This window comes from Xiphophorus maculatus, chromosome 18 (assembly GCF_002775205.1).
Source record: "Xiphophorus maculatus strain JP 163 A chromosome 18, X_maculatus-5.0-male, whole genome shotgun sequence".
NCBI classification, from domain to species: domain Eukaryota; kingdom Metazoa; phylum Chordata; class Actinopteri; order Cyprinodontiformes; family Poeciliidae; genus Xiphophorus; species Xiphophorus maculatus.
The window spans coordinates 3,572,072-3,598,600 of NC_036460.1; the positions used below are offsets into that span (position 1 = coordinate 3,572,072).

Below are 26,529 nucleotides of genomic sequence, written 5' to 3' on the forward strand. Positions count from 1 at the left end.
TTATGATCTGTAAATAGCACGATCCTAATTTGCGAACGTGCTAAAAGAAACACTTCCAAGGAGAGCATTTTGATTTCTTTTTCCTTTTTTTATGTCATTGTAATTGTAAAAATAGTGTCTGATTTAAAGTAAGGATCGATATCTGATATTATATGTCGGTTATGGCCGATAACCAATATTTACTGATATTTTATGTATATCACTATCGTTTCAACACCTTTGGAAAAAAATACCCCACCACAAACAGATAAACATAAATATCAGGCTGTTCATATTGGCCCAGTTTTATTTATCGTTCCGATACCAATATGTTAAAAAATGACTAATATCGGCCGATACTGATGTTTGTGCCAATATCTAACTGTAACCTTTCAAAAATCCTGAAGAACAATTATTCAAGATTAAAGAGCAATTTACCAGTTTAATCTCATCTTTTTCCAATGTGTCTCTCTGGATGAAGAAGAGAAAAGTGAGTTGAAGTGGAGGAAGAGGACGCAAAGTTTGGTCTTAAAATCAGAAACAAACTCTCTGACAGGAGTTAGCCTGGGTTCATCTTTTAAAAAAAGATGGAGGAAGGGATTCCCACAGGGTAAACTGAGGCCAGGCTCGTTGTTCCTTCCTCTTGGTCTCCCTGCAGTTTGTATTTCATCACTAGGCGAGCTGAGGAAGGGCAGGGAGTGTCGGGTTTCCTGTGGGTGTCTGCTTTGGCTCGGCTCAACGCTCCGAGATGAGACCGAAGCCCACCCAGCCACTCCACGGTCATCCCTCACTAATCTGCACAGCTACCAACTGGACATCTCCCTGCTGTTATTTTCTATTTAAAGGGACCAAGTTTTAGTGTCTGGGTCAAAAGGAAATCAGACATCTACTTCCTTTTGAATCATCAGGGAAACAAACCCTTAAAGTTAAACCTGGCAGATTTTTCCGATCAAATAAGAAATATGACTCTTTCTGCTTGCATTGATTATCACTAATAAAATTCAGTAAACGTTAGCTTTTAAATTTCAACACTGTTTAGCAGTTTCTGACACTAACCCGGCATGCTTACAGCAGAGTTGGGTAGTAACTAGTTACGTTTATGAGTAACTTTTTTTGAAAAAATTTACTTTTAGGAGTATTTTTACTACGTTGAATAATTTTATTATGAAGTATTTCTACTCTCACTTGAGTAAAATTTCTGGATTTTCTTCCCTCTGAATGAAAAACAAACATGTTTTAACCAAACATTCACCTGACACAGACACAAATTTAGTTAAAGTTTTTTATTGAAAGAAACAGATTTGGAAAAAAATCCTTTGTTTGATTTTGTTATTTTTGTTACTTATATGAATTATTGCCATTTTCTTCCTTAAAATACCAAAATTTCCACTTAACTTTATGTTTTTGTCCATCTGATGATGTCATTTTTAAATATTAAACTTCTTTAAGTTTTACACGTGGAAAACAGAGAAGAACAGCGGTGAGAAAGTGCGTCCTTTACTGTAATCCTATTTTTAATCTGTCACCAGAAGTTATGTGTCCTGGATTATTAGACATATTAGACACAGAACCAGTTTCAGTTTTCGACTTCAAAACGTGTTTGTGAGAAACTTCTGTTTACAGTTTTATCTATAAAGATCTTAGTAAACCATTTTTAATGAAAACATTTTGTTTTGCTTTACAATTTAGCTTATTGCTTATGATGCAGAGTTTTTTTGTTTGTATTAAATCAAATTTTGTTTAGCACCATTTACTAAAAGACAAGATTCAATTTAAAAGACATAAACAGTTTAAAACTAAGTTTGTAGCCTTGAACAAAGCATCAACCAAACTGGAACTGCATAAAGAGCTACAAAGCACAAATGAGATGTTAAAATATGAAATTAAACATAAAAGCTCATATTTTCCCAAGTAAGAATGAGGAGAAACCTTGTAGAGCTGCTGTAATAACCGGAGGTCAGTCTTGTTTTTTAGAGTAATTTATGTTTTTCTTTTTCATTTTTTAAAAATAGGACTGAATCCATCAGGGTTTCTCTTTATGTATTTTTGTTTTGTTTTATTCAGTTTCTGTTTTTCAGGGGGTTTTTTTCTTCAGTTTTCACAGAAATTTGAGGGACAAATTCTGCTTTTTATCCAGAGCATCAGATGAATAAAAGAAAAGCGGAAACCTTGGAAATGAAAATGACATGTCCGCCACAAAAAAACAAACTTTAACTGGTGGTGCTTTAGATTCAAATCAACCATTCCTGCTTTCATTTTTACACTAATATACAAACTGCATATGAGTTTTGTTGCTTGAGTTATGATAAATAATGATACATATTTGCATAAATGCTCAAATCTTGTGTATGATTTAATTTAGACAACATTTCTAATAGTTTTTGGAATATTTTTATTATTACGTGCTTTTTCCAATAAATTAATGACGATTTATTTAAAATCTCGGCTTTCCCTGACTGATGGGATTGATCTGGCTGACATTAGATCTACACTGCAAAAATTTACCGAGTATTTTTTTTCATCTAGTTCTAGTGCAAATATCCTAGTACACTTGAAATAATAAAAAAGTAACTTACAGCAAGTAACATTTAAGCAAGATATAGAAGTTTAAGTCAACAATTCATTAATATTTATGAAAATTTCTATTATCATTGGCAGATTATTTCGATTATAACAAGACGGTTTCATCATGTCATAAGTGAAATAATTTGCCAGTGGAACTAGTATTGATTGCTAAGTAACGGGTTGGGCTTGGCTGGGGTTGCTAGGTAACGGCGGAGTGGAACATTCTACCAATGGAGCAAGTACTTTATTAACTTAAAACAAGCTTCTATTTCTTGCTGAAGAGTTACTTGAAAAACTAGACCAAAAATACTTGGTAAGATTTTGTGTTTTTGCAGCGTAATGTTGAGAGCTACTTACCCACACAAATGTCGATCTGTTTGCTTTGAAATCTTTCCTTTTCACCGCAAAAACACAAAATCATAGCAAGTATGTTTTGGTCTATTTTTAGTGTAAATACAAGTACAATTGAAATAAGCCAAAAGAAGACAAAACTAACTTACAAGTAACTTTTCAGCAAGATATGGGAGCTTGTTTTAAGTGAAAAATCTTTAATATTGATGAAAAAGTTCTACTTACATTGGCAGATAGTTTCACTTATAACATGGGAAAAATATCATGTTATATGTCAATCAATCTGCCAGGGAAACTAGTATTTTTTCATCAACATTGAGGAATTATTGAATTAAAACAGGTTCCTTAATTTTGCTGGAAAGTTACTCATAAGTTAGTTTTGTCTTATTTCAAATTTACTGAGATATTTTCACTAGACACTAGACCAATTTGGTAAGATTTTGGTTTTTGCAGTGTAAAAACCGCCCAGGGTGAATGCAGTTCTCAGTAATTGAAATATCCATCCGTAAAATAGTTCAATCTTTATAAAGAATGATTTACCATGTGTGTTGTGACAGGTAGGCGGGAGCGTCGTTTCTATCTGATTAGCAAAACCGCGGTGCAGCGTGTCTGATGATGACGAGGACCAGATTCCTGAAATCCCACACTGAAATTAGATCAGACCAATCCGGAGGGAGCGTTTAGAGGTTTGCTCAAACGGGTGTGTGGCGAGAGAGAGGGGAGATAACGGCGGCGAAGAATCATCTGATTATGGAAATAATTAGCTGTCATGATACAGTCGTCATTGGAAGTGACTGGGTAGATTTATGGAGCGTTGGAATGACGAGGTCGGCCGAAAAATGTTTGAAATCAGAAGGCATGCATGAGGACAAAGGTTGTAAAAGCATCTTGTTCCTGGGTTTTTGTTGTCGTTTTTTTTTCAGCTTTACTTGTAACAAAGTCGACATTTACTGCACTTTCTGACTTCCTGTTTCCTGTTTCCTGCCGCAGAGGAAGGCGAGTACTTCCTGAAGGTTTTGATTCCCAGCTATGCTGCTGGTTCAATCATCGGGAAAGGAGGCCAGACCATCGTTCAGCTGCAGAAAGAGACTGGAGCCACCATCAAACTGTCAAAATCCAAAGACTTCTACCCTGGTAAGGCTCACAAACCCTGCAATGGATAGATGGATGGATGGATGGATGGATGGATGGATGGATGGGTGGATGGATGGAAATACTTTAAACATGTTTTCACACCTGATAGTCTGGTAGATTTGGTTTGATTGAGGGCCAAAGTTGCAACATTTGTTACATTTTCAGCAGCTGCTGTTCATTTTCACACTGAGTCAAACAAACCAAACACTTTGAAAAAGCTGTTCCCCTCCTCACCTGTGGGGGCGCTGCACTGAGAAGCACCGAAGAAAGAAACAAGAAAAAAACACCAGCTGCATTTCCATTGACTGAATGATTGCGCAATTTGACACTTAGAAAATACATTTGCTTAAAAAAACAAACTTTTGTGATAAAACGTTTTGATGCTAAGATGGTGTGGTTTGTTTATGGCCTCATTAAAATTGGTTTATTTCGCAAAACTGCAATGGAAACACTTGTTTCGCATCACGAGTCACATGATCAACAACCAGATGTTACTACTGGTGAAACCCATGAAGAAGACAGCATGTTTCTTATTCACGTGTGATTTAAATTTGTTTTGTATATAAACAAACACCACAATTGCGAAATTGTGTATTTTTGACATTAACGAACTATTAATGAAGTTTTGCTAGCGAGCACAGCTGCCTTCTTCACGACATGCGAACAAAACTGGAGTAGCGTCGGATTTTGTACGATTTTTCTTATGTCTTTGGCAAAAAGACCATGAACCATTTCTCCTGCTAGCGCTAGGCTAACGCTTTTGTTTTGGCTGTATTTATCCAGAATGCTGTAGTTCACTTCCTGCTTTTGGAGCAATTACTGGTTCATTCAAATGCGCATTTGAACTGAACTTTCTAGGTGAAGGGACTGTAGTTTGATTAAACTGGACTAAACATGGCTGGTGTAAATGCATCCTTTCAGTTTTCATCCGTTGCTCTTTTGACATGGAAGAGGAAACATGTTGACAGCTGCACACTCAGACGCTCCGCAGAACCACAAATCAGACAAATTTCAAACCATTTGGAGAATTTGTTCTGTCGGCACCGCTCAGCTGATTTGTAGTTTGGGAGTTATTAAGTCTCCTGAGACATTAACACACGCGCGCACACACACACACACACACACACACACACACACACACACACACACACACACACACACACACACACACACACACACACACCAACAGAGAGAGATCAGGATTATAGGATCAGACGTTCTGTTTGTCTAAACTGCTGGCCTGACGTGACCTGCAGCTGCATGAGTGATGCTAAATGTTTGCACCGTTTCCTTTAAATCTTCTGCTGAGCTGAAAGTTTCTTTTAACCACGAAACATCGTAAGAATGCTGCAAAACCAAGTCCATGTGCTGCATGAAACGCTGAAGCAGAGAGGTGTTGATCAGTGTGTAAGTGTTGGATTATTAATAGATCATTTAGGTAAAAAATGTGGACGTATTTAAAACTAGAAACTCATAGTTCGCCCTTGGAGCGGAGGGATGCCTGAAGGCAGCTGCAACGAATTATTTAACAATCTGCAGCCAAAAACAGACTTGTTGGAAAACAAGTGGGGAAAAAAAGCTTTTAGCGATGCAGATTTGTGAGTTTTATTACATATGTGAACTTGTTATTGAAATTCCTTTAAAATATAAAAATAATTTATGTTATGCTGGTTGTAAAAATGTTTATCCAGTTAAAAGCTGCTGTGTTTTCTCTCTTATAGAAGCTGGAGCTTCTGTTTTGGGTGGAATCACCTTTAGTTGAACTCGGAGCAGTTGTAATGTTGCTGTAGTTTCAGATCTTGAGTTTATGTTTTTTTCCAACCTTCATTGTGTTTTTTTTGTCGCTGTGAGCTGCAGCTTTTGGCCGAAACCCTTCGGCTTTTAGAGACTTTAAAGTTTGTGATTTAGTCTTGGTTTCTGCTTGTTTTTTTTATTGTGTATTTTTGGCTGAAACAAGAATTTAGCTCGACGCATCGTGGAAAAAAAAAAGAAGTTTTGTGTGTGTGTGTACATTGCACATCATCTCGCGCTCAGCCCAGCTGCACCGATGCTTCCACTTTATCCTGCTGTCTCCAAGAATTTATTGCGCTTTAAACCCGGCTCCTCTTTTATTTTTTTATTTTTTATTTGTGTGTTTAAGAGCATTTGAATTTGTGCATCGGAGATCTGCAAACAAGCGGCTGTTGTTTGACATCAGTGCATGAGGCTCCTGGAAGCTCTGCCAGCCAGAGCAGATGCAGGGTTCAAGAGCCTCTAAGACACACACACACACACACACACACACACACACACACACACACACACACACACACACACACACACACACACACACACACACACACACACACACACACACACACACCCACACACACCCACACATGCATGATTGCAACTACTTCAGCTTGTGCAAAGGGAAGAGAAAAGGAAAGGGAAAAACTTACATAAATCCAAAGAATGTCTTCACACTTAAACATCGGATGTAAATCTGCGAAAATATTTGTATGCACACAGACGTGGCTCGTGATCTGTTTGGGTGAGAAAGACGGGAAGAAGGGAGACAAGTGGAGGAATGAAAAAGAAAGAGAGTGTTGTCTGGGACAGAAGGAGCTGTGTGTGTGTGTGTGTGTGTGTGTGTGTGTCGTTAAACCCTTCCTCTGCGCTGAAGGGGGCATCTGTATGCAAATGAGACTTGGTTCTTCCTGGGTAACAAATCAAAAGGCCCACCTGCTGCAGGAGTCCGTCTGGGTGTGTGTGTGTGTGTGTGTGTGTGTGTGGGTGTGTTTGGGAGTAACGGAGGCAGTCTGATGAAGCGCAGAGTTACTGCAGTGTGTTGCCTGAAGCGCCTCATCCTCCTCATCGTCGCTCTCACACCTTCAGCAGTTCAGAAGTTACTTTGTTTCACTCAAAGTTGGAAAAATGTTGATGAATTTAAAGACACTAACAAGTTTTTAGGAACAAAAGTATTAAGTAGAAATATGACTGGGTGAAGAAGCTTGAGAAGCAGAATTTCACAAATCTTTTATTTTTTGCTAACTTGTTTAGGTTAGCTTCCTATAAATGAATGTTTCCAGATAAATACTAATGCGCTGATTTATTTGGCTGTTTTATAAACTTTCAGTTGAATAAAGTTTGACATCAACTGATAGGAATTCTTCATTTAGTTAAACATTTATGTTCAGGTTCAAAACATACAGGAAAAAAATGAAACATAGACAGTAAAGAACAAGATATAAACTTAAGTACAGTATCTAAGGATATTATAGAACGTGTAAATTATAATGTAAGTTAATTTGATGTTAGCATTTAGCATTAGCTTCTGGTATCTAGCGGAAGCTAACTTTAAAAGTGCTTCAGCATTAGCAGAACTGTTCATGATTATGTTTATGAAAAATTACAATCAGCAAGTTGGTCCTCAAAGAAAACAGACATTTTACTAAAGCAATTCACTCAATTTTAGCACAGAAGCAAGTAAACAGGAGCGTTTCTGCAAAACTCAGATAATCCAATATTTGTAGCCTCGATCCAAATCTACAAAATTCTTAAATTATTGTGTGTGAACTGAAACGTCAGGATGTAGCGAGAGTTTTATCACAGAAATCAGAAAAGGTCAACATTCTCCTCTTCTACACCAGGAAACTGAATTGTTGTCAGAAACGAGGGCAAATCAAAATCAATTTTTTAGTAGACATTAAAAAACTGCAGAATATAGAATATGTTACATATGTTGGTTTTTATATGTTTCATTTGAATTACAAGGAGAATATTCTGTTCAGCTCACATCCCTTCACTCGTTTATTCCACCCTTCGTCCTTCCTTCCTGGTTTTTTGTTCATCCTTTTGAGGCAGCTTCTTTCTATCCTCCGCCATCAATCATCCTCCTCTTCCTCCGTCTCTCCCTCCATCCCATCTGGAGAATAGTGCAGCAGCAGCACTTAAGGAGACGACCAATTAGCTGAGAGCCGCAGCATCGGTGATGAGACAGGCCACCATTCATCCTTAAAACACACACGCTCACACGCACGCGCGCGCGCACACACACACAGAGAGACCACTATTATGGCACAACAGATTTATTACACACCCATACAGTACAAGGCAGTGCCGCCTCTAAATATAGCCTCTATCTGTCTGGCTGCCGCTCTGTGGAGCGAAGTGGAAACCAGAAGGACGTCGCAGTCGCTCCGACCTGAGCTGCATCCAAACCGCTGTCGATACGTCAGCCAATCAAAACCATCTGCTTCCTGCTAAATGTACATTTATTTCAAAAAATTTTTGCTAACTGGGATCATCGGCTAAGTCCTACCAGGAAGCTAATTCAATCTTTTTATTCACTCATTATTTGCAAATTTTGTTTAGCGTTTTTGCTAACTTCCTCTAACAAGAACTACGTGTAACTATTTCACATCATGTTATAATTTTATTTTCTCATCAAAAACAAAGCTGTAGCGTTGTCCTAATTGTTTCATGCATGTTTTGAGAAATCCTTCAGACTAGCCAGCAGCAATTAGCAGCATCTGCTTAGCTCATTGTAGGAGCTACTTCTCAGTGTAGCTCTGGTAAAAACATTGTTAGAGTCAATAGAGGAGCCATGTTGTGACGACTTCCTGAAGAGACAGAGATCCAATTTCAAAGCGTTAAATTACAAATCAAAATTTCTGTGGAGCTAGCACTTTTTCATCAATATTTAGGAATTATTTACTTAAATAATTTTATTTTAAAATTGATTTTATTTTTTAAAATACTTGCAAGTTAATTTTGTATTGTTTAAAATCCTGTGTTTGAGGGGGGAAAGTTGTGTGCAGCATTTTAACTAGCAAGTTATTTTGTTTTGGTAAAATAATCCTAATGGCCAGAACAAAATATTTTTAAAAATAGTCAAAGACAAAAAATATTTGGTTAATGGGACCGTTGTGTGTAAGAAAAGCTTTTTAAAAAAAAGTTTTATCAGCCTTTTAAACCAAATAAGCACGGTTAAAGTAAGGCTGTGGATGTGTTGTCATGAAAACGTCAGTGTGTGCTTTATTCAGACATTTCAGTGATTATTGGCTAATATATTCCAAATGTTATAAACTTGCATTTTTTTATGCTAATGTAATATTTAGCCAGAGACAAAGTCTCAGGGCAGCAGGCTGGATACAATGATACCCAAAATGCTGAAGGTCACAGAGTGATGGATGAACAGATGAGGCGTTTTACAATCATCCCTAAAATCTGGTGAAAAGTCCAAACGGACAGCAGCGACTCGTGACCAGCAAATCCTTCTGACCAGAAAACCAATAGAGTCGCCATCACTTTACATCAAATATTCATTTGCTACACTTGTTTTATAATTAGAATCGACCTCTTCTCCGCCTTTCTGCTGAGGTGTTGGAACGTGGCGTCAAATCCATGACGGCGAATTTAGAGCTTGGAGATGAGCTGATAAACCAAATAATCTGTCCTCACCTCGCTGCGGCTTCATATCTGCCTCCTGAAAAAGCAGCAGAAACCAGAAAGGTTCGAGAGAAATCAGAGGAAAATCTGGTTTCTGTTTTGTTTGTGTTGATTGCTTTGAAGTTTAGTAGGGCTGAAACGATTAATCGGATTAATCGTAATTAATCCATTTTTGAAATAATGGTCTTCTAATTTAGCAATCACATAATCATTAACTTGAGAATACTGACTAAAAATGGTTAATTGCTGAAAGTGGAACACACTCAGAGCTGTAATTAAGCCAAAACTGTACAAAAATATGTACATATTTTTGATTTAAGATAAATAAAACCTGCTTTGACTGAATCCTTTACTACAAATGATCTGCACACACTGAAAAAATACCATGTTATTACCTTTTAGTCAATAAAACATTTATTTTGTCATTTAAAAAGTTAAATTAATGTTTTATTTACATTTTCTTAATGTATTTCTAATATTCTATTTATAAAAAAGCTTAAATCAAAATCTGCAGAATCTGATTAATCGATTAATCGTCAGAATAATTGATTACTAAACTAATCGTCAGTTGAAGCGCTAAGCTTTAGGGCTTCCTAATTATATTTTATTCTGCATTTCGACTGACTGGAAATATTATTTAGAAGCCTGAAAAAGTTATGTATTTATTTTGATAAGAAATAACTTTACTTACCTCAACAAGCTTTAATTATGCATTTGAATTGGTCAGTTTCCAGCTTTGTTTAGCTTTAAAATAACCAAACCAGTTTCCGTTGATTCGTCTTGATACGTCTTTAAAATGTCTCAAAGTATTTCTAATACTGTATTAATCAAAGCTCCAATAGTTAAATGAAAAATGTGCAGAATGTGCCACTTTTTAAATCTGATCAATCGATTAATCATCAAAGTAATCTGATTTGTGTTTACTTCAATAAGAAATAGCTTTTTTTTTTCTTTTTTTTTTTTTTTACCACAACAAGCAGTTAAATCTTTCCATTTCCAGTTTTAAAATCTCTGTCCCAGTTTGCATTGATTGCCTGTGTAAAAGTAAAACCAGGAAAAGTGTTTCTGCTGGTAGAAAATAAAGCAGCTCCCCCTCTGCAGGATCGCAGAAGACATTCCTGCTGCGGCGGCTGCATCACCACGGATAAAGCCACTTTAATGAGTCTGATCTGAACCGAAAACGACGCTTAATGAGACACCTCGAAGGACGGCGACCGCACGGTCTGATTCCACTCGCATTCGCACAGCTGCAGAGGAGACAGAGCCGATTACGTCCTAATTAAAGCCCAGATAAACCTGCAACCCGGCAGAATCCGGGTGAAAGCAGCGACACCCTGAGACGCCACGTCTCCGACGATTATTTTTCTTTACATTTAGCTTTTTAGGCAGCTGCACCATGTTGTAGCGTCTTTAAAGTCAAACTTTTCCATCAATTTGGTCTTCAGAAATCCTTATTCAAGACCCAATAAACCATAAAAAAAACTATTTAATGGAAGAATATAAATTATGTTAGTATTTAAAAACAACTTTAAATTCAAACTCCCACTCTAAAAACAAAATCTTACCAAGTATTTTGTGCAAATATCTTATCACACTTGAAATAAAACAAGACTAATTTACAAGTAACTTTTCAGCAAGATATTGGAGCCGATAAGAAAATTGTTTTGTTTTATTTCACGTGGATTAAGACACTTAAACTAAAAAATTAAAACAAAAATTCCTGGTACAATGTTGTGTTTTTGCAGTGTAAGAAGACACACACTTCAAAAACGCAAAACCTTACCAAGTATTTATTGTGCAAATATCTTATCACACTTGAAATAAAACAAAACTAATTTAAAGTAAGCTTTTAGCATAGTACAGGGGCGCATTTAAAGTCAATAATTTTTTAATATTGATGAAAAATACGAGTTTAACTGGCAGATTATTTCACTGGAAAAATGTCTCATTATACGTGAAGTAATCTGCCAGTGGAATAAGGAGTTTTTCATCAATATTTACTTAAAACGAGCTCCTACATTGCGCTGAAAAGTTACTTTAAAGTTACTTTTGTCTTATTTCATGTGTAATAATAGACCAAAAATACTTGGTAAGATTTTGTGTTTTTGAAGTGTAATGTCAAATTTAGTCTTCACAAATCCTGGAGAACAATTTCTCCAAACCGAATAGACGATTAAAAGACAATTTAATAGCAGAATATAAAGAAATAAGGTTAAAAGTTTCCACACGTTAGCTTTTAAAAACACGAGGAACTTTAGATTCATCCTCTGGATCTCCTGTTTGTCGTCTGCCACCATTTCAGAGCTCAGTCTTTAATCCTGCGCCATGATTGCAGTTTTCAGTATTTAATATCCCCCCTGCACACACACCCACACACACACCAAAAACCTGCACACATCTGTCGCAAAAGGCCACACAAGCAAACACCTGACACACTTCCAGGCGCTCCATCGACATTACTCGTTTCAGCACTCAAAGCCTCTTATGCAGCTCTAAGCTCTCAGTCAGAGATGGAAAACTGCAATATTACAAATCACTCACACACACACACATCTGCGTCAGTAATGAATTTCCTGTTTGTTAGCCGCTTCCCATCTTCATTAAACGACTTATTCATTCCAGTTGTCTGCTGTTTATCAGTTGCGGAGGGGATGATTTCCTCTAAATGAAATTGCTGCTTTGAATCTGTCCAAATTTGTCAAATTAACAGTGAAAAATGGGGCTGAAGAGTCTGAGCCGCAGCGTCATGGCGGATCAGAGCTCTGGCTGGCCTGCGACGTTTTTTGAGCTTTTTCTGAGTTGCCTTTTCATTTTGAAATTCCCAGATGTGTTTGTGTTTGTTTATGAGATTTTACAATCATGTGAAGTTGTTTGTTTGGATCTGAGTCTGTACCAGACAGACCGTTGTATCGCAGTCTCACTGGCTGAGACAAAGCTGCAGCTGAACATCGAAATCTTTTAGTGAAATTGTTAAAATACACTTTTGCATCTTGTTGAAGTGGACATATTTTGCTAAATGTACATTTTTCACATTTTTGTATTTCTATTTCTGATTTTGCTGCTTCTAAAAAACAATCTTAGCACTTAAAAAAAACACCCAACTGTTTTTGGCAGGAAGTTCATGACCTTTGATGTCTGGAAAATGAATAGTTTCAAAACCCTCTGGAATGTAATGTCACAAATCATTCGGTTACCTAGCAACCCCAGCAGAATTCTGCCCGTTACCTAGCAACCCATGCTGAGCTCCAGCACGTTTGGTCAGCCAGTTTTACCGCTGTATGCACTGCACAATGGCTGCTGGAAAATCAAACCACTTGCTGCATTCTTAGTCAGTTGTACAGGAAGCTCTACTAATGCTTTTCAGAGCTGTACATTTGTATAGTTGTGCGTCTCTTTGGAGCCATTTTTACGTGCCACTGTAAATGTTGAGCTGGGGGCGTGGCCAACAGCGGCTTATTTGGATTTAAAGTGACAGAGCCATAAAACAGCTCAAATAGGCAGAACTGAGCAGACTGAAATCTCATTGTCTCATTGAATGATTTTGTTCAGAAAATGTAATGAACATGTTTTGTATAGGCCACAAACCCATTCCAACCTTTTCAGAGAAGCATTATAGGTCACCTTTAAATCAGATCGGAGCCTCACAGAGCTTTTGAGTTTCAAAATGATCTGAATTTAACCTGAACTCTACAAAGACACCAAACAGATTCCACGTTGTTGCTTTTGTTTGGGAAAAGTTCTCTATTGGTTCTTTATGAACGGAAAGATTTTTCCAGCAAAAACCCTTCAGGTTGATCTGAAACGAAACAAGAATGAATATTTTAAAAGCAACTCTGTTAAGTACAGAGGAGGGTCTGTGATGCTGTGGGCCTGTTTCTCTTCTATTGACTCAGGAAACACTGTAATAAATCTGCAGTATTAAATTATGCATGAACATAATTCCAAGGCAAAAACACACCAGCGATGACAATTTAAAGTATATAAGTCATCAATAAAATAAACATTATTAGCAACTGGAGAACATTTAGAAAACTCTTACATTTTTCAAGGACAAAAACAAGAAAGTGTAAAATAAACTCCAACACTCTTTCTCAGGTTCTGCAAACCTGCAAGGGTGGAAAATGTTACATTTCATGACTGGACATTTGGGAAAAAGACAGAAAATATTTAATTTGTTTGGAAAGTCTGAAGGAAAGTCATCTTCATTTTTTAAAAACACAGCAACTTGAGTTAAGTTGGAAAAAACTTAACTCAAGTTAAGTAACGTTCATTCAGGAAAAATTCACCTGAATGAACCAGAAATCATCTGGCAGAGCTTCACACACGGTGGGCGAAGGATAATGATACGGGTCAGGTTTGCTGAATAAATGTGATGTCATCTGACCTAAAAAAAAAAGATCAAAGGGCCCAATTTATGAATCTAAAACAATCTTAGCCTGTATTAAATATTTTTAGTTTAAAATGATAGAGTTGATGACATGATGTAAACTAAAAATGTGACAAAATTCTCATTATCTGCACTAAATTGAAGCTAATTTAGTGCAGATAAATCCGGAGGATAAACATTTTTCTACTGCAAAACGTCAACAATTGTTTCCAGTTTGTTTGAGCAAAATAGGATTAACCTTTAAATATTTGTCTTTTAAAACTCAGAAATATTACAAGTCAGTCTTCAGTTGTGTGTTTGTTTGTTTTTTTGTTTCTGTTGCTGCAAAGGTCAAATTAAAAGTGACAGAAGCTCATTGCTTCCCTGCTAAGTGCCTTCCTGAGTGTGTTTCTGTGTTCGAAGCCTCTGAACCCTGAACTCTGGCAGGTTGAGCACCAACTCAAGCGGAATGAGGCGCGTCTGCCGCAGACACACAGACACCTCAGAGCCGGCTTTCGCTTCATATGTGGCGGCTAACAGGCGTTAGCCGTTAGCTTCAGTCATAAATGTTTGACCTGAAAGAGGGGAAGAAAGTCACGGATCCAAGAGGAAAGATTTACTGAACTTCTGAACAAAGGAAGCGTTATATTCTGGTCTTCCAGTTAGGGCTGGGCGATATGGACTTAAAATATTTTGATTAAAAAAGTATATTTTGGGGCGTGCTGTGGGGGCGCAGGGGGTTAGCACATTTGGAGGCCTTAGTCCTCGACGTGGACGTCGCGGGTTTATCAGAGTGATAAAATAAGTTATCCTGCCTAATTGACATTAATGAATCACAAAATGTGATGTCGATTGATTATTTGTCTACAGAGAACCACAATTTCTAATCCTGGCAATTCTGAATCGGTTCAAGATGCTCAAAAATCGATTTTAATCTGCTTTATGTTTTGTAAGCATTTATATTGAATTACTCTTTGATAGTTTTTTTTATTTAATTTTATACATTTTATTTATATTTATTTTATTTTATGATAGTTTCTTCACAATAAATGATAAACAATGTGCACAGGTGTGCACAAAAGATACATTTTGTCCATAATTTATCTTTTGATAAATAGACAAAATGCAATTTTTCTGTAACTTTTCATACAGAGGCTTTAACGCTGGACGTTTCATATCAGTCGGTATCAATAATTATTGATTAGATTCTTATTTTAAATACCTGAAATACCTTCCCTGATTTACCAACAGTTTTCTCTCCATGTTCATGGATTTGTTTTAGTTAGTTTGTTTTTAAGCAGTTATGGAAGTAACTCAGCAGACTGTTGCTAGGCAACCCAAGAGAGAAAGAGTTAGTTGATTCCATCAAGCTACCTTAGCTAAAGCCTTTTCTCTCCCAATGAATGTTCTGTATATTGAATATGCTATCAGAGGTATTGATCTATCGTGATACATTTCTTTATTGATTTATTGCCCAGCACTAAGACGCCTTAAATCTCCATTCTGTACTTCCTGTTGGTTTTGTTGTTAGACTGAAACTGATCATTAAAGACGAAGCAGTCGAAGATCGATGTCGTCGCTTTCTCCACTTTTGTGTTCAGACTTTTAATAAGGCAGAGCTTAGGGGGCCGTAAACAGAACTGCAGGAATATGGCCGACTAACCCGCAGATCAATGCCGAGCTGAGTGAGCGTTTGTGTGGTTATTTATTTATCTCCGCTCCGATCGCGGCGCTCCGTAACTGTGACGGATCTCAGCCGGAGTGCGTGTGGCGGGCGATGCGTGCCCTTGGGAAGCGCTGCTTTAATGCTGCCTGTCAATGAAATATGACGGTCATAAAGCCTTTCAAACACTTTCGCTAACTCTCATTACTGCAGAGTGCACACACACACACACACACACACCCACACACACACCCACGCACACACACACACACACACACGCACGTCCTTGAGATGATCACTGCAGATAAACGGGGCAGATCGGTGAGCATCTGTTTACATGCGTTTTGGTTTTTAACGTCTCGCCGTTAAAACGCCGTTTTATGCAACTTTATCCTTCATGCTTTTCACTTCAGTCCAGTTTGAAACAAGCAGATGAGCAGAAATAAAAAATAAATTCCTCTGATTACAGTGGCTGAATCTCATTCCTAAAAATGATTTTAATATAAAATCTTTTGTTTTAAATTTATTTTGTTTATTCTTTTATTACATTATGTTCATTAAAACATAATCAAACCAATGTTTCCAGAAATAAACCATTTAATTGCGTGATAAATTAAAACTTGATATTTTTGTTATTGTTTTTCTCTTTTCTTTCTTTCTGCCAAAAACTGGACGATAAAATCTTCAGTCTGGTGATTTGTTCTCAGCTACTGGATCCACTGGGGGAGAGACTTCATAATTCATTTGATGTTTTATTTATTTATTTTGAATATTTAAAATATCTCCCAGTTGCAGTGATAAATATTCATTAGAATTTAAAGTTTATTGATCTTTGACAATGCGTTCTTGTTATATTTTCTGAAAGTTTTATAAAAACAATAACATTGTTTATCGCGATAACTTCTCTGGCAATTTATAGTCCAGAAAAATGTGTTATCCTGACATCCCTACTAAATTTTTATTAAATGTTAAATTTGTCTCTTCTAAATTTGAATCTGATTCGTTCCGTTAGCACAAAGCTAGTTAAATTTCACGTATTTTAACCTTTTCAAATCCGTTGACTGTCCCACCTCCTCAGATTTTGACTCACTTGGTCGAATATTTTTGATATTTTGGTTCCTGCTGTCTCCCTCCTAAATGCTGCAAACCAAGATTTTCCTGAGAAGTCGGACATTTTCATTTTGCCGCCGCTGCTTGTGCGATAAATCCGACGACCTTGACAGAAATCTCATTTCACCTCCATAAACGATTTAAAAAAATGACCTACAGGCGCTTACGAGTGCCGTTTCATCCAGAATAAAAACGATTTACTAATACAAATCAGATATTACAAGATTAAGGACTTGTACTGGAGCGTTTTTGCAGATAAAAATAAAGCATCTGATTTATTGTCTCTTCTTCTTGCTTCATAAATCAAACCCACACCTCCAGCCTCCAGCTGCTGTGATGAACGGGAATCACTTGGAGTCGGCCCGATTCTTTCATATTGGACACAAACGGAGGGAGGAGAGCCGAACTGCAGGGTGCAGCTCACAGTCAAACCTGTTTATATTTCACAAAATAAACTCCAAAAGAAGTATAGTTTTATCTCGGTCAACAAAGAAACACTTTGCTTGTTAACACGTTGGTGATTTTTGCAGTGTTTTGGCTGCAGAGGTTGTTTTTTTGTTGCTTGTTATTTTTCTGACTTGCAGCCAAACAGAAAATAAAAACTCTGATGGTCATCTGGGTTTTCATTATAGTTTGGTTTTGACTTTTTATTTGTCTAGTTCAGTAGTTTTAATACATTTTTAGAATGTGTTTGCCAGTTTTTATTAGTTATTACTAGTTAAATATTTTTTAGTTTTAGTTTTTTCATACTTTTAATTTTTAGGTTCAGAATTCAAAAGAAGGTAAAAATATTGAGATTGTTTACCTCAACTAGGTAGTAAATACTCAACAGAAGATTCAATTTTCAAAAAAATTATTCAATTATTCTTGAACAACCTGTTGACTTTGGCGTTTTCTCCCAGTTTTGCTGCCACCATTTTGTGGACTAGCGTAGCCGCTAGTAGGATTATCATAATTTACTGACTGCTGATATTAGCTGCTTGTGTGAGAAAGAAAAACAAATCAATTTCACATCAGTTTGAAAGTCTAATAAATAGATTCAGAAACACAAACACAGGATATGATGTCTATCATTTCAGTATGTTTTCTAAACGGAAGATATAGTTCCAGTTAGTCCCAGTTTACCCTTTTTTTTTATCACCGTTTTTATTTGTTTCAGTTATTGAAAATGTTTTCTCAGCTTTTGCATTTTACTTAGTTTTAGTTCATTATAATAACATTACTGAGGACGTCTCATGTTATTACAGCTGGAAACTAGAGATTAGGCCTTAAATCTGGGTCTGAACGCATAAAGACGGTTACAAAGTCGGCCTTCTGTCACCTGAACAACGTTTCCAGGATTAAAGGAAGATCTCATCCAGTCACATTGATTACTGAAACAATTTCTTCATAGATCTGATAAAAAATCTATCAGATCCAGAACGCTGCTGCTGGCATTCTGACTAAATCCAGGAAGATGGAGAACATCACCCGGTTCTAAAGTCCTTCCACTGAGAGAACAGACTTTAAGATGTTAGTCTATAAATCACTGCTGTTGTTTGATCAACCTTCCAGAACCTCTCAGGTCTCAAAACCAAACATGGAGAAGAAGCATTCAGTTTTTATGCACCACAAATCTGGAACAAACTTCTAGAAAACTAAAAAAACTGTTTCAATATAGACTCGAGTTTCTTTTTAACCGTAATAAATGGAATAATAACCAACATTCAGTCTGGAAAAAATTAAATGATCAGTTTTATATATTTGAGTAAAATGAACATTGTTCTTTTATTCTATGAACTACTGACATATATATTATAAATTTAGTATTTATTGGCAGAAAATGGGAAATGGTGAAAATAACGTAAAAGATGCAGACATCAAATAATGCAAAGAAAACAAGTTCATATTGATTTAGAAACAACAGTACTGATGTTTTAACTCAGAAATCAGTATTTGGTGAAATAACCAGCAGGTTTCCAGTGGGGTTCAGTGCAGTGGGCTCGTCATTTTTTCTAGAGCGGTCTGTGATGTATTGATGGTTGTGATGATGTACGTGACAAAATGTAATATTTGTTGTTGGTTTCTCAGCTGGTGAATATCACACAGATGTTTCTATGATGTAAAGCGCTTTAATCCGCCTTGCTGCAGAATGCGCTTTATAAATAAACTTGATTGATTGATTAAATCGATGCAGGTGAAGGAATGCGTAGAGGTTTCACCTGCCCGCCGCTGTCGGCATCATGGCGCCCAGCACCCGCTCAAACTGCAGCGTCACCGTGGAACCGCGGCGCGTTGCCGTGGGCGACGGCGTCCCCGCCGCCCCCAGGCTTCGCTCCGGCCTGCAGTCTGAGGAAACTCTGCTGGGATGCAGCTGGACTCCAGGTTTAAGACGCTAAATGCGTTCTGCAGCTCTTGATTCCCATCCAGATCTGTTTAAGACGTGGAAAAGTCATTTCCGAGATGGGAATGTGACAGCTAATCCGCACGGTTCATCGCTGCGCTTGTTTCCACCATGTCTCCATGTGATCTTTTAGTTGCTTTAAAGTCCAGCAGAATGTAATTTATAGAAAATCTGATTAGAGATTAAAAGATATTTAGATTTGTTCGGCCATTAATGCAAGCTGTGCAGGTTGGGAGACGGGGAAAATGTACTGCATATGAGTAAACAAAGCAATGCTAGCCATTCTGTTTGTGCTGATCCAGCTGTGTCAGTGTGTGTGTGTGTGTGTGTGTGTGTGTGTGTGTGTGTGTGTGAGCGTGTGTGTGTGACAGATATAAATCCAGTCAGCAGATAAAGGAGGCTGGAGGGGGAAGGAGCAACCCAAAGGGAGAGTAAAAGAAAGGAGGAAGAGTTTGCCATGCAGAGGTTTGCATGAACTCCAAAGGTTTCCAACTGTGGCAGACAATAGGCGAAGCCAGGCGCTCTGCGCGACAATAGGCTCTTTGACCCGGTCAGGCTAGCAGGAGGGAGAGCGGGGGGGGCAGAGGGCACTGAGGGCGTCCCCATCTGCCTCGCCACAGAGAGCGTGAATACATCTGGGTTTCTGCTCAAAGTTACTAAAACCCTGCTAGCGCTAGCCTCGTTAGCATCCAGCTAGCAATGAAGCTGCTTGGACAAATGCTTGTGTTTGTGAATTATCTCAGGGTGTGACTAAACACCACACTGTGTTTCTGGTTATTATTCATGTTGTAGTATTGTGTGGCTGTGACTTACTGGTGGAAATGTATACATTTTTAACTTATCTTTAAACCTTTAAAAGCTAGCATAGCTAAATACTAAGAATTCATAAAAGTAGCAATTAAGCTCCTTTGAGGACAGAAGTCTCTCCTCTGACATCTGTGTTTATGATTATAAATCATAATCTATGTAGTGGTATTGTGAGGATTTGGCTGTGACTTGCTGACAAAAATTTATAATTTTTTAACTTTACTGTTCTTTCTTGTGAGCTTCTGGCCATGTTTCCTTATACAAGGTAGAGAAAGTTGATCACTGATTTGATCAGTCAACAGCTTTACTAAACATTTCATAGTCTTAGTCTAAGTTATTAATAAAACTTTGTTCCCAAATGAACAGCGTTAGCTACGTTAGCATCCAGCTAAGAATGAAGCTACTTTGATGAATATTTGTATTTGTGCGTCATATCAGGGTTTGATTAACTTCACATATTTCTGTGTTATAAATCATAAATCATAATATTGTTGCAATTTGGCTGAGATTTACTGGCAAAAATGTACAAATTTTTAACTTCACTTTAAAACTTAATGCCTAGTTTCTTGTGCAAATATCTTTGTACACTTGAAATAAGACAAAACTAAATTAAAACTAACTTTTCAGCAAGACACAGGAGCTTGTTTTAAGTCAATAAATCCTTAATATTGATGAAAATGTTCAAGTTCCACTGGCAGATTATTTCACCCATAAAAATACATTTTTCACATGTTATAAGTGAAATAATCTACCAAAAGAAGTTGAAACTTTTTTATTAATATTAAGGATTTATTAACTTAAAACAAGCTCCTATATCTTGTTGAAAAGCTACTTATTATTTAGTTTTGTTATTTTGTCTTATTTCAAGCGTGCTAAAACATTTGAATTAGAAACTAAACCAAAACTACTGGATAAGATTTGGTGATTTCTCAGAATATGCACCGCAAAACTGAAACAAACCTCCAGAAAACTGCAAATCAGCTGAAACACTGATTTCCTTTGAGTCCAAGCTAATAGAGTTTCCTTTCATTGAAGTCAACTGAATATTGGATGACATATTTAATGTGTATTGATGATTTTTAACTATGGCACTCGACAAAATGTCATGTTTGTTAAATGTCTATGTATGTTTTACATGCCTTCATGCTGTTCAAATAAAATGTCAAACAAGATTTATTTTTCAACAAAACACATAAAATTCTGCGATCGTAAGCTAATTCCTAATGAGTTATCTTATATTTTGTATCTCAAAGTCTTAAAAAAAAGGTAAATAATGACGTTTTGAGACTCAGAGCTGCTTGATTTTGTTTTTTCATGAACCGCAGGACATGGTGTTAGCGAACGAGTGCTGGGTCTGCGACCCGGTCGTCAGAAAGCAACGCCCGCGGCTGCATCTCAGTCAGCAGACATTAACTGACGGACGTCTCTTTCATTTTACCTCCCTGTCATCCTGACTGTCAGCTCTTATGACAAAGCTCCTCTCAGCGAGGCAGCGAGGAGCTTGGCTAAGCATCGTGGCTCTTCAGGAAAACATCTTTATCATGTGGAGAGACAACACACACACACACACACTGATCCAAACAGTGCAATTTCAGCTGGTTTGGCTGCAGAATTTTGCCCCGTTTTCCCATAAATAGCAGACATAGCTGGATTTGTCTCCGTGTCGCCATGGGGATTTCTCTTTCACCGGCTGCCGTGGCGATGGCGCCGGGTCTTAGTGTTTGTCCGTTTAATGCAGGTTTGCAGAGGTAGAGCAAAGCGGCGCACAAACACCCCGGACCCAACCCCCCGTCGCACAAAGCAGAGGATTGTGGGACTGTACACCCGTTGCCGTGGTGACGAGAATCAAAGTGACAGCTCTCCTTTAGGAGGAGCGCCCCCGCCTCCGCCCACCGCCTCTCCTCCCTTAGCAGGTGTATGAGTGAGTGAGAGAGAGACGTCTTTCTTTCTCCCGTTTTTGTTTTGGTCGGCTTCCAGATCCTCTCGCCTTCTGTCCTTGAAAGTGGCTGAAATAAGCAAATCCAGGCGGCAGTTTGTGTGTCAGCTTTTAGTAACGTCATAAACTCGTTGGGACGCAGAGGGGCGTTATTTAAGACGTTATGTCAGAAAGAGACTCAGTTAGCGAAATTACTGGCCTCTTCACATCAAAGCAGGCAGTCAGAAACAAGTTGGGAGCAAAACGTTCTCCGACCTGATTGGACCTCTGCAACAATGGCATCGTTGCATCGTTTGCATCGGCGGGGTCAAAGAGGTCGGATCTAAAGGCTCAGAAATTGCTGCTCTGTAAATTGTGACATCGTATCTGACTGAAAAATGACTGACTGTAATTTAAATTTGGTTGAGGTTTTGCCAACATTCAAACAAAGCCCAGCGAATTATAATGTTGACTTTAATTGAATAAATTCAGTAGATTCAACTTATTTTTATGTCGTTTAAATAAGCATTTCATTTAAATAAGTTGAATGTGTTTTGAACTAACAACAAAAAAAGTTCTGACTTTCGAGCGCAGAAAATTAAGTCCAAATTCTGAGTCTAAATTCAAAATTCTGAGAAATAGTCACAGTGGTCCTAATCGTCGTTTGTATGTTTAAGTAATTCCTGGGGATAATGTTGCTCAATCAGTTAATTTAAAGAAAACTAAACAGTTTCGAGGCAACGAGACTGCATACATTGTTGAAGCAAGCGCAGCTGATTAGGTTTTACAGTGCACTGCCTCTGAGGAGGAACACGGTGAGCGCTGCAGACAAAGAAGCTCAAAAATGCTGGTGAGAACCAGTTGTGAATTGCTTTTCTTTTTTTTTTTACAGACCCCCAATCTGTGGCAGAGGGACAAAGGTAGCCCTTTGGGACCCCTGTGCCTCTCTCACACACACACACACACCCATCCGCATCCCTCCGTTATAAAGGGCTGGTTCCACAGCTGCCTCGAGTCGCCCCATCCCTCCCCACTTCCATTATTTTTAATCCCTCCAGTGAAAGCTCCCTCAGTTTCTGCCCCTTCTTTTAACTCTCCAGCCTCCCCCAACACTCGTACCCTCCACATCACACCCGTCGCCCCTGCAGTCTGAGGTCCCACAAAGCCGTCAGCTGTCATATCTTCTCTCTGACACATGGGCTGGACTTTAATTATGAAGATCTCAGCCTGGCGAGCGCGCGCGCCGCCTGCCCAGGGTCCGCCGGGTGTAATTACACGAACGCTACAGATGTGATGGTTGTGTTCCTGGTCAGGGGTTGGACAGCCAGACAGGATTCAGCGTTGGTCACATGACAGGTCGGTTCTTAATAACCTATCAACTGGTTCAGGTATTTCAGGAGATAAAGCACCTTGATGTGCCAAAGTCATTTTCATTTTGGGCCACATCAAGATCATGAAGGTTCTTGTGCCACAATGTATGGATAATTTTGAAACTGTTACAATACTAATAACTGTCTGTAACTTTCCTGCACCACAAAATCACAAATATTTAAAAATATTTGTAAGAAATTTTGAGATATTTAAGATTATGTAACTCTGACTTTGTTTTACTGAACATGTTGAACACAGTCAAAATGACTGCCTCGACCTTACGTGATATTAAGTTAGACGAAAGTTTACTGAAGAAATTCTGCCACCTACAGGTGGGAGTTGGTTAGTTAAACTCAATGTTTTTCAAACATTTTTGCAGAAAATTTGCAATATGATGGTTGTGTTCATATTGGACAGCCAGACAGGATTCAGCGTTGGTCACATGACAGGTCGGTTCTTAATAACCTATCAACTGGTTCCGGTAGTTTAGCAGAGTTGAAGCACCTAGATGGGTCACTGTCATTTTCCTTTTGGGCGACATGAAGATCATGAAGGTTCTTGTGTAAAAATGTAGGTAATTTTCATAAAAACCCATTAACGAACAGCTAGAATTTTAATAAGTAACTGTGTCTGCATTCGATGAGTTCTTCTTAAAATTAAATAATAGTGAATGTATTTTCACATTGATCCCGATATTTTCTTTTGGTGTCTTAGTGATTTTTTTGCAATCAGAACCACTGACTCTGTGGTGCTAACTTGGGAAATTTGCAGTCAAAATGGCTGCCTCGGCCTTACTTGACATCAAGTTAGTCAGAAGCTCACTGAAGAAATACTGCCACCAGCAGGTGGGAGTTAGTCATTTAAATTCAACGTTTTGAACGTTTTTGTGGAAAATTTGAGTTTCCAAACGGCCCAGTTACCAGTCAAAGGCGATCAAATTGGCGAATCCCAGTCCATTTTTTTGGTTCATCTCTTGTTATGGATTTGATGCCGTGGAGCAAAAATAAAAGGACAAATTTTGGCAAAAATAAAATCATTTATTATTTGAAGAGAACAAACCAAGATAATGATTTGCACTCTAAATCCCCCCTTTGTGTTGTTTTCACCTTTAGTAACTCCACTCTGCTGCACTCTCTGGTTCCCCATCAGATATCAGTTATCCCTTGTGATTCATCTCATCAATGAACTCGAGCTTCTCTCTCCGTCCAACTCTCAGCTTTCATCTGCCTCCAGCCTGCAGCCGTCTGTTGCCGTAAATCATACAACCGTTCTGCATGTGGTTGTCGTTAATGCAGATGAGGTCACACTTCCAGTCAGGCCCCGTCCTCTGTGCTCACATGCATGTCCACGGCGACGTGCAGATCGCACAGAGACACTCAGAACAAGGTGAACATCCAGCTGATCTACGCTCCTGGACTGACTCACTGCAGAGGAGGCGTGCAGATAGAGGAAGACACCGAGTTAATTGGTGTTTTAGCTGATTGCTAATTGCCCCTTTCTTCCATTTGTTGTTTATCTGAAGGAGAAACATTCAGATAGACGACCAGTTTGCTCCTCTTGTCTTGTGGAAACTTGTTTCTCGTCCTCCTAATTAGTCCATCCTTTTTGTTTTCACCACATCTGCACCCTTGCGAACGTACGGAGACACGGTTCTGACGTCCAGCCAGCAGCAGGATGGATCTGGATCTGTTTTACTGGGAACATATTTACTTTCACTGGATGAAATGTGATGTTATCTGAGTTAGAAAACAGACAATACCTGAAACTCTTCACAGTGACCTTTTCTTTTTTACAGTACAGAACACAAAGCTAGCACTTCACTACACTGCAAAAACACTCAATCTTATCAAGTACTTTTGGTCTAATTTCTAGTGTAAATATCTTAACACACTTTAAATAAGACAAAAACAACTTATAAGGAACATTTAAGCATGATATAGGGCCTTGTTTTAAGAAAATAATTCCTTAATATCCTTGAGACTTTTTGCTTAAAGGTTACTTTGAAGTTATTTTTGTCTTATTTAAAGTTAAATATTTCCATTCGAATCTAGTCAAAAAGTGCCTGGTAAGATTTTATGTTTTTGCAGTGTAATCCCCTAAAATTTTTATTTGGCACTTTAGCATTTCTGCTAACCTTGAAAGCGTTTAGCGCACTTATTCATTTATTAATCATGGTTAGTGGTTAATCATCAATGGTTAGGGTTTTAGGGCTAGCAAAGCTAACTTTTTAGCTAATGGTGTCTACCACTGGATAGAGCTTATCAAACCACGAGTCAGGTAATAGTTATTAACGGCTACCGACAAGGAAAAGATGTAAAAGTAAAACCAAAACAACCTGGGATGTTGACAGAGGAAGCTTTAAGGACAGCTTGACTCAACCAATGAACATTTTTGTGCCGCTCTGCTTGCATTCAAACTTTTCAGTTGATACATGTGTTTTTAAAGCCTTTTAGGTTCTTGTGTTTTGCATGTGGTTTGGTTGGTTTGTTAAAAAGCCACAGTGGAGTTTACAATTCCAAACTTTGGAGAGCTGTCAGAGGGCGCAGGCCGTTCCCAGGCGGCGTGAGGTTTTATTTGGCTCCAGTCTAAATTATCTCATAGGGAGGAAGACGAATACCAGCAGAAATGCAGAAGAAAACTTTGATTCTGTCGAGTTCCTGGCGGGAAAAAATATGATTTCTCTGGTTGCTTGTCATGTTCCAGGTAACATGAACATGCCGGTATCTTGATTTGGCAAATTCATAAAATGGAAACATGAGGTTTTTCTTATTGCAGCATGTAAAACTGCAGTTGTATTTTGACTATTTTTACAGTTGCTGGTGATATAATCTGTCCTCAAGCCTTCTCTTGGACAGCGCTCACATGCTGGATTACAAAGAGGCAACATGACCTCTGGATGTTTGCAGATCCCATCTCCAACTGTCGGACCCTCGACGTTTAGTTTGAGTTACAGTAATAAGCGTCTTCTGGAGCCAGAGTTTTATGTCTTTCCTATGTTGATTTACGTGACGTTGGGGGAGAATCTCGGGCGGTTTCGCTGTCAGTGCATGCTGGAATGAGCTGCAGTCAGGAGTTTAGCAACGACTCGGGCCGATTTTACGCTGCGCAGTTTTTAGTTTCTCATGCTCTGCGTCTTTACGGCAAAGCCAAGCTCACATAAGTCTGGACAAACATGATCTCAGACGTGCAAAAAAGTCAAGAAACATGCCCTTATACACACACCCCCCCCCCCCACATACACACCCCACACACACACACTGCAGTCCCAGCTGTAACAAATGGAGAGCAGATTTTGGATGATGATGATGATGATGTAAAAGACCAGGCATGCTGGTCTCCATGGATGACAAGTTTTGTTGAGTAAATGTTCAGAGTGTGTCATCATGTGGGGGGGGGTGTGTGCGTGTGGGCGTGTGTGTGTGCGTGTGGGGTCATTCTCTGGTATATGAGCC

The 26,529-nt window shown here is 38.3% G+C and overlaps 1 protein-coding gene across 2 annotated transcripts in view; it reads left to right on the forward strand.

Annotated features, from left to right (window-relative positions):
* The window catches only part of LOC102216529 (RNA-binding protein Nova-1-like), an 84,432-nt gene that overhangs the window by 18,109 nt on the left and 39,794 nt on the right, over positions 1-26,529 (forward strand). For both annotated transcript variants that reach the window (XM_023351284.1, XM_005811391.2), the window contains one exon: positions 3,886-4,029. In XM_023351284.1, the coding sequence (XP_023207052.1) occupies positions 3,886-4,029 (144 nt within the window). The remainder of the gene's footprint in view (positions 1-3,885; positions 4,030-26,529) is intronic.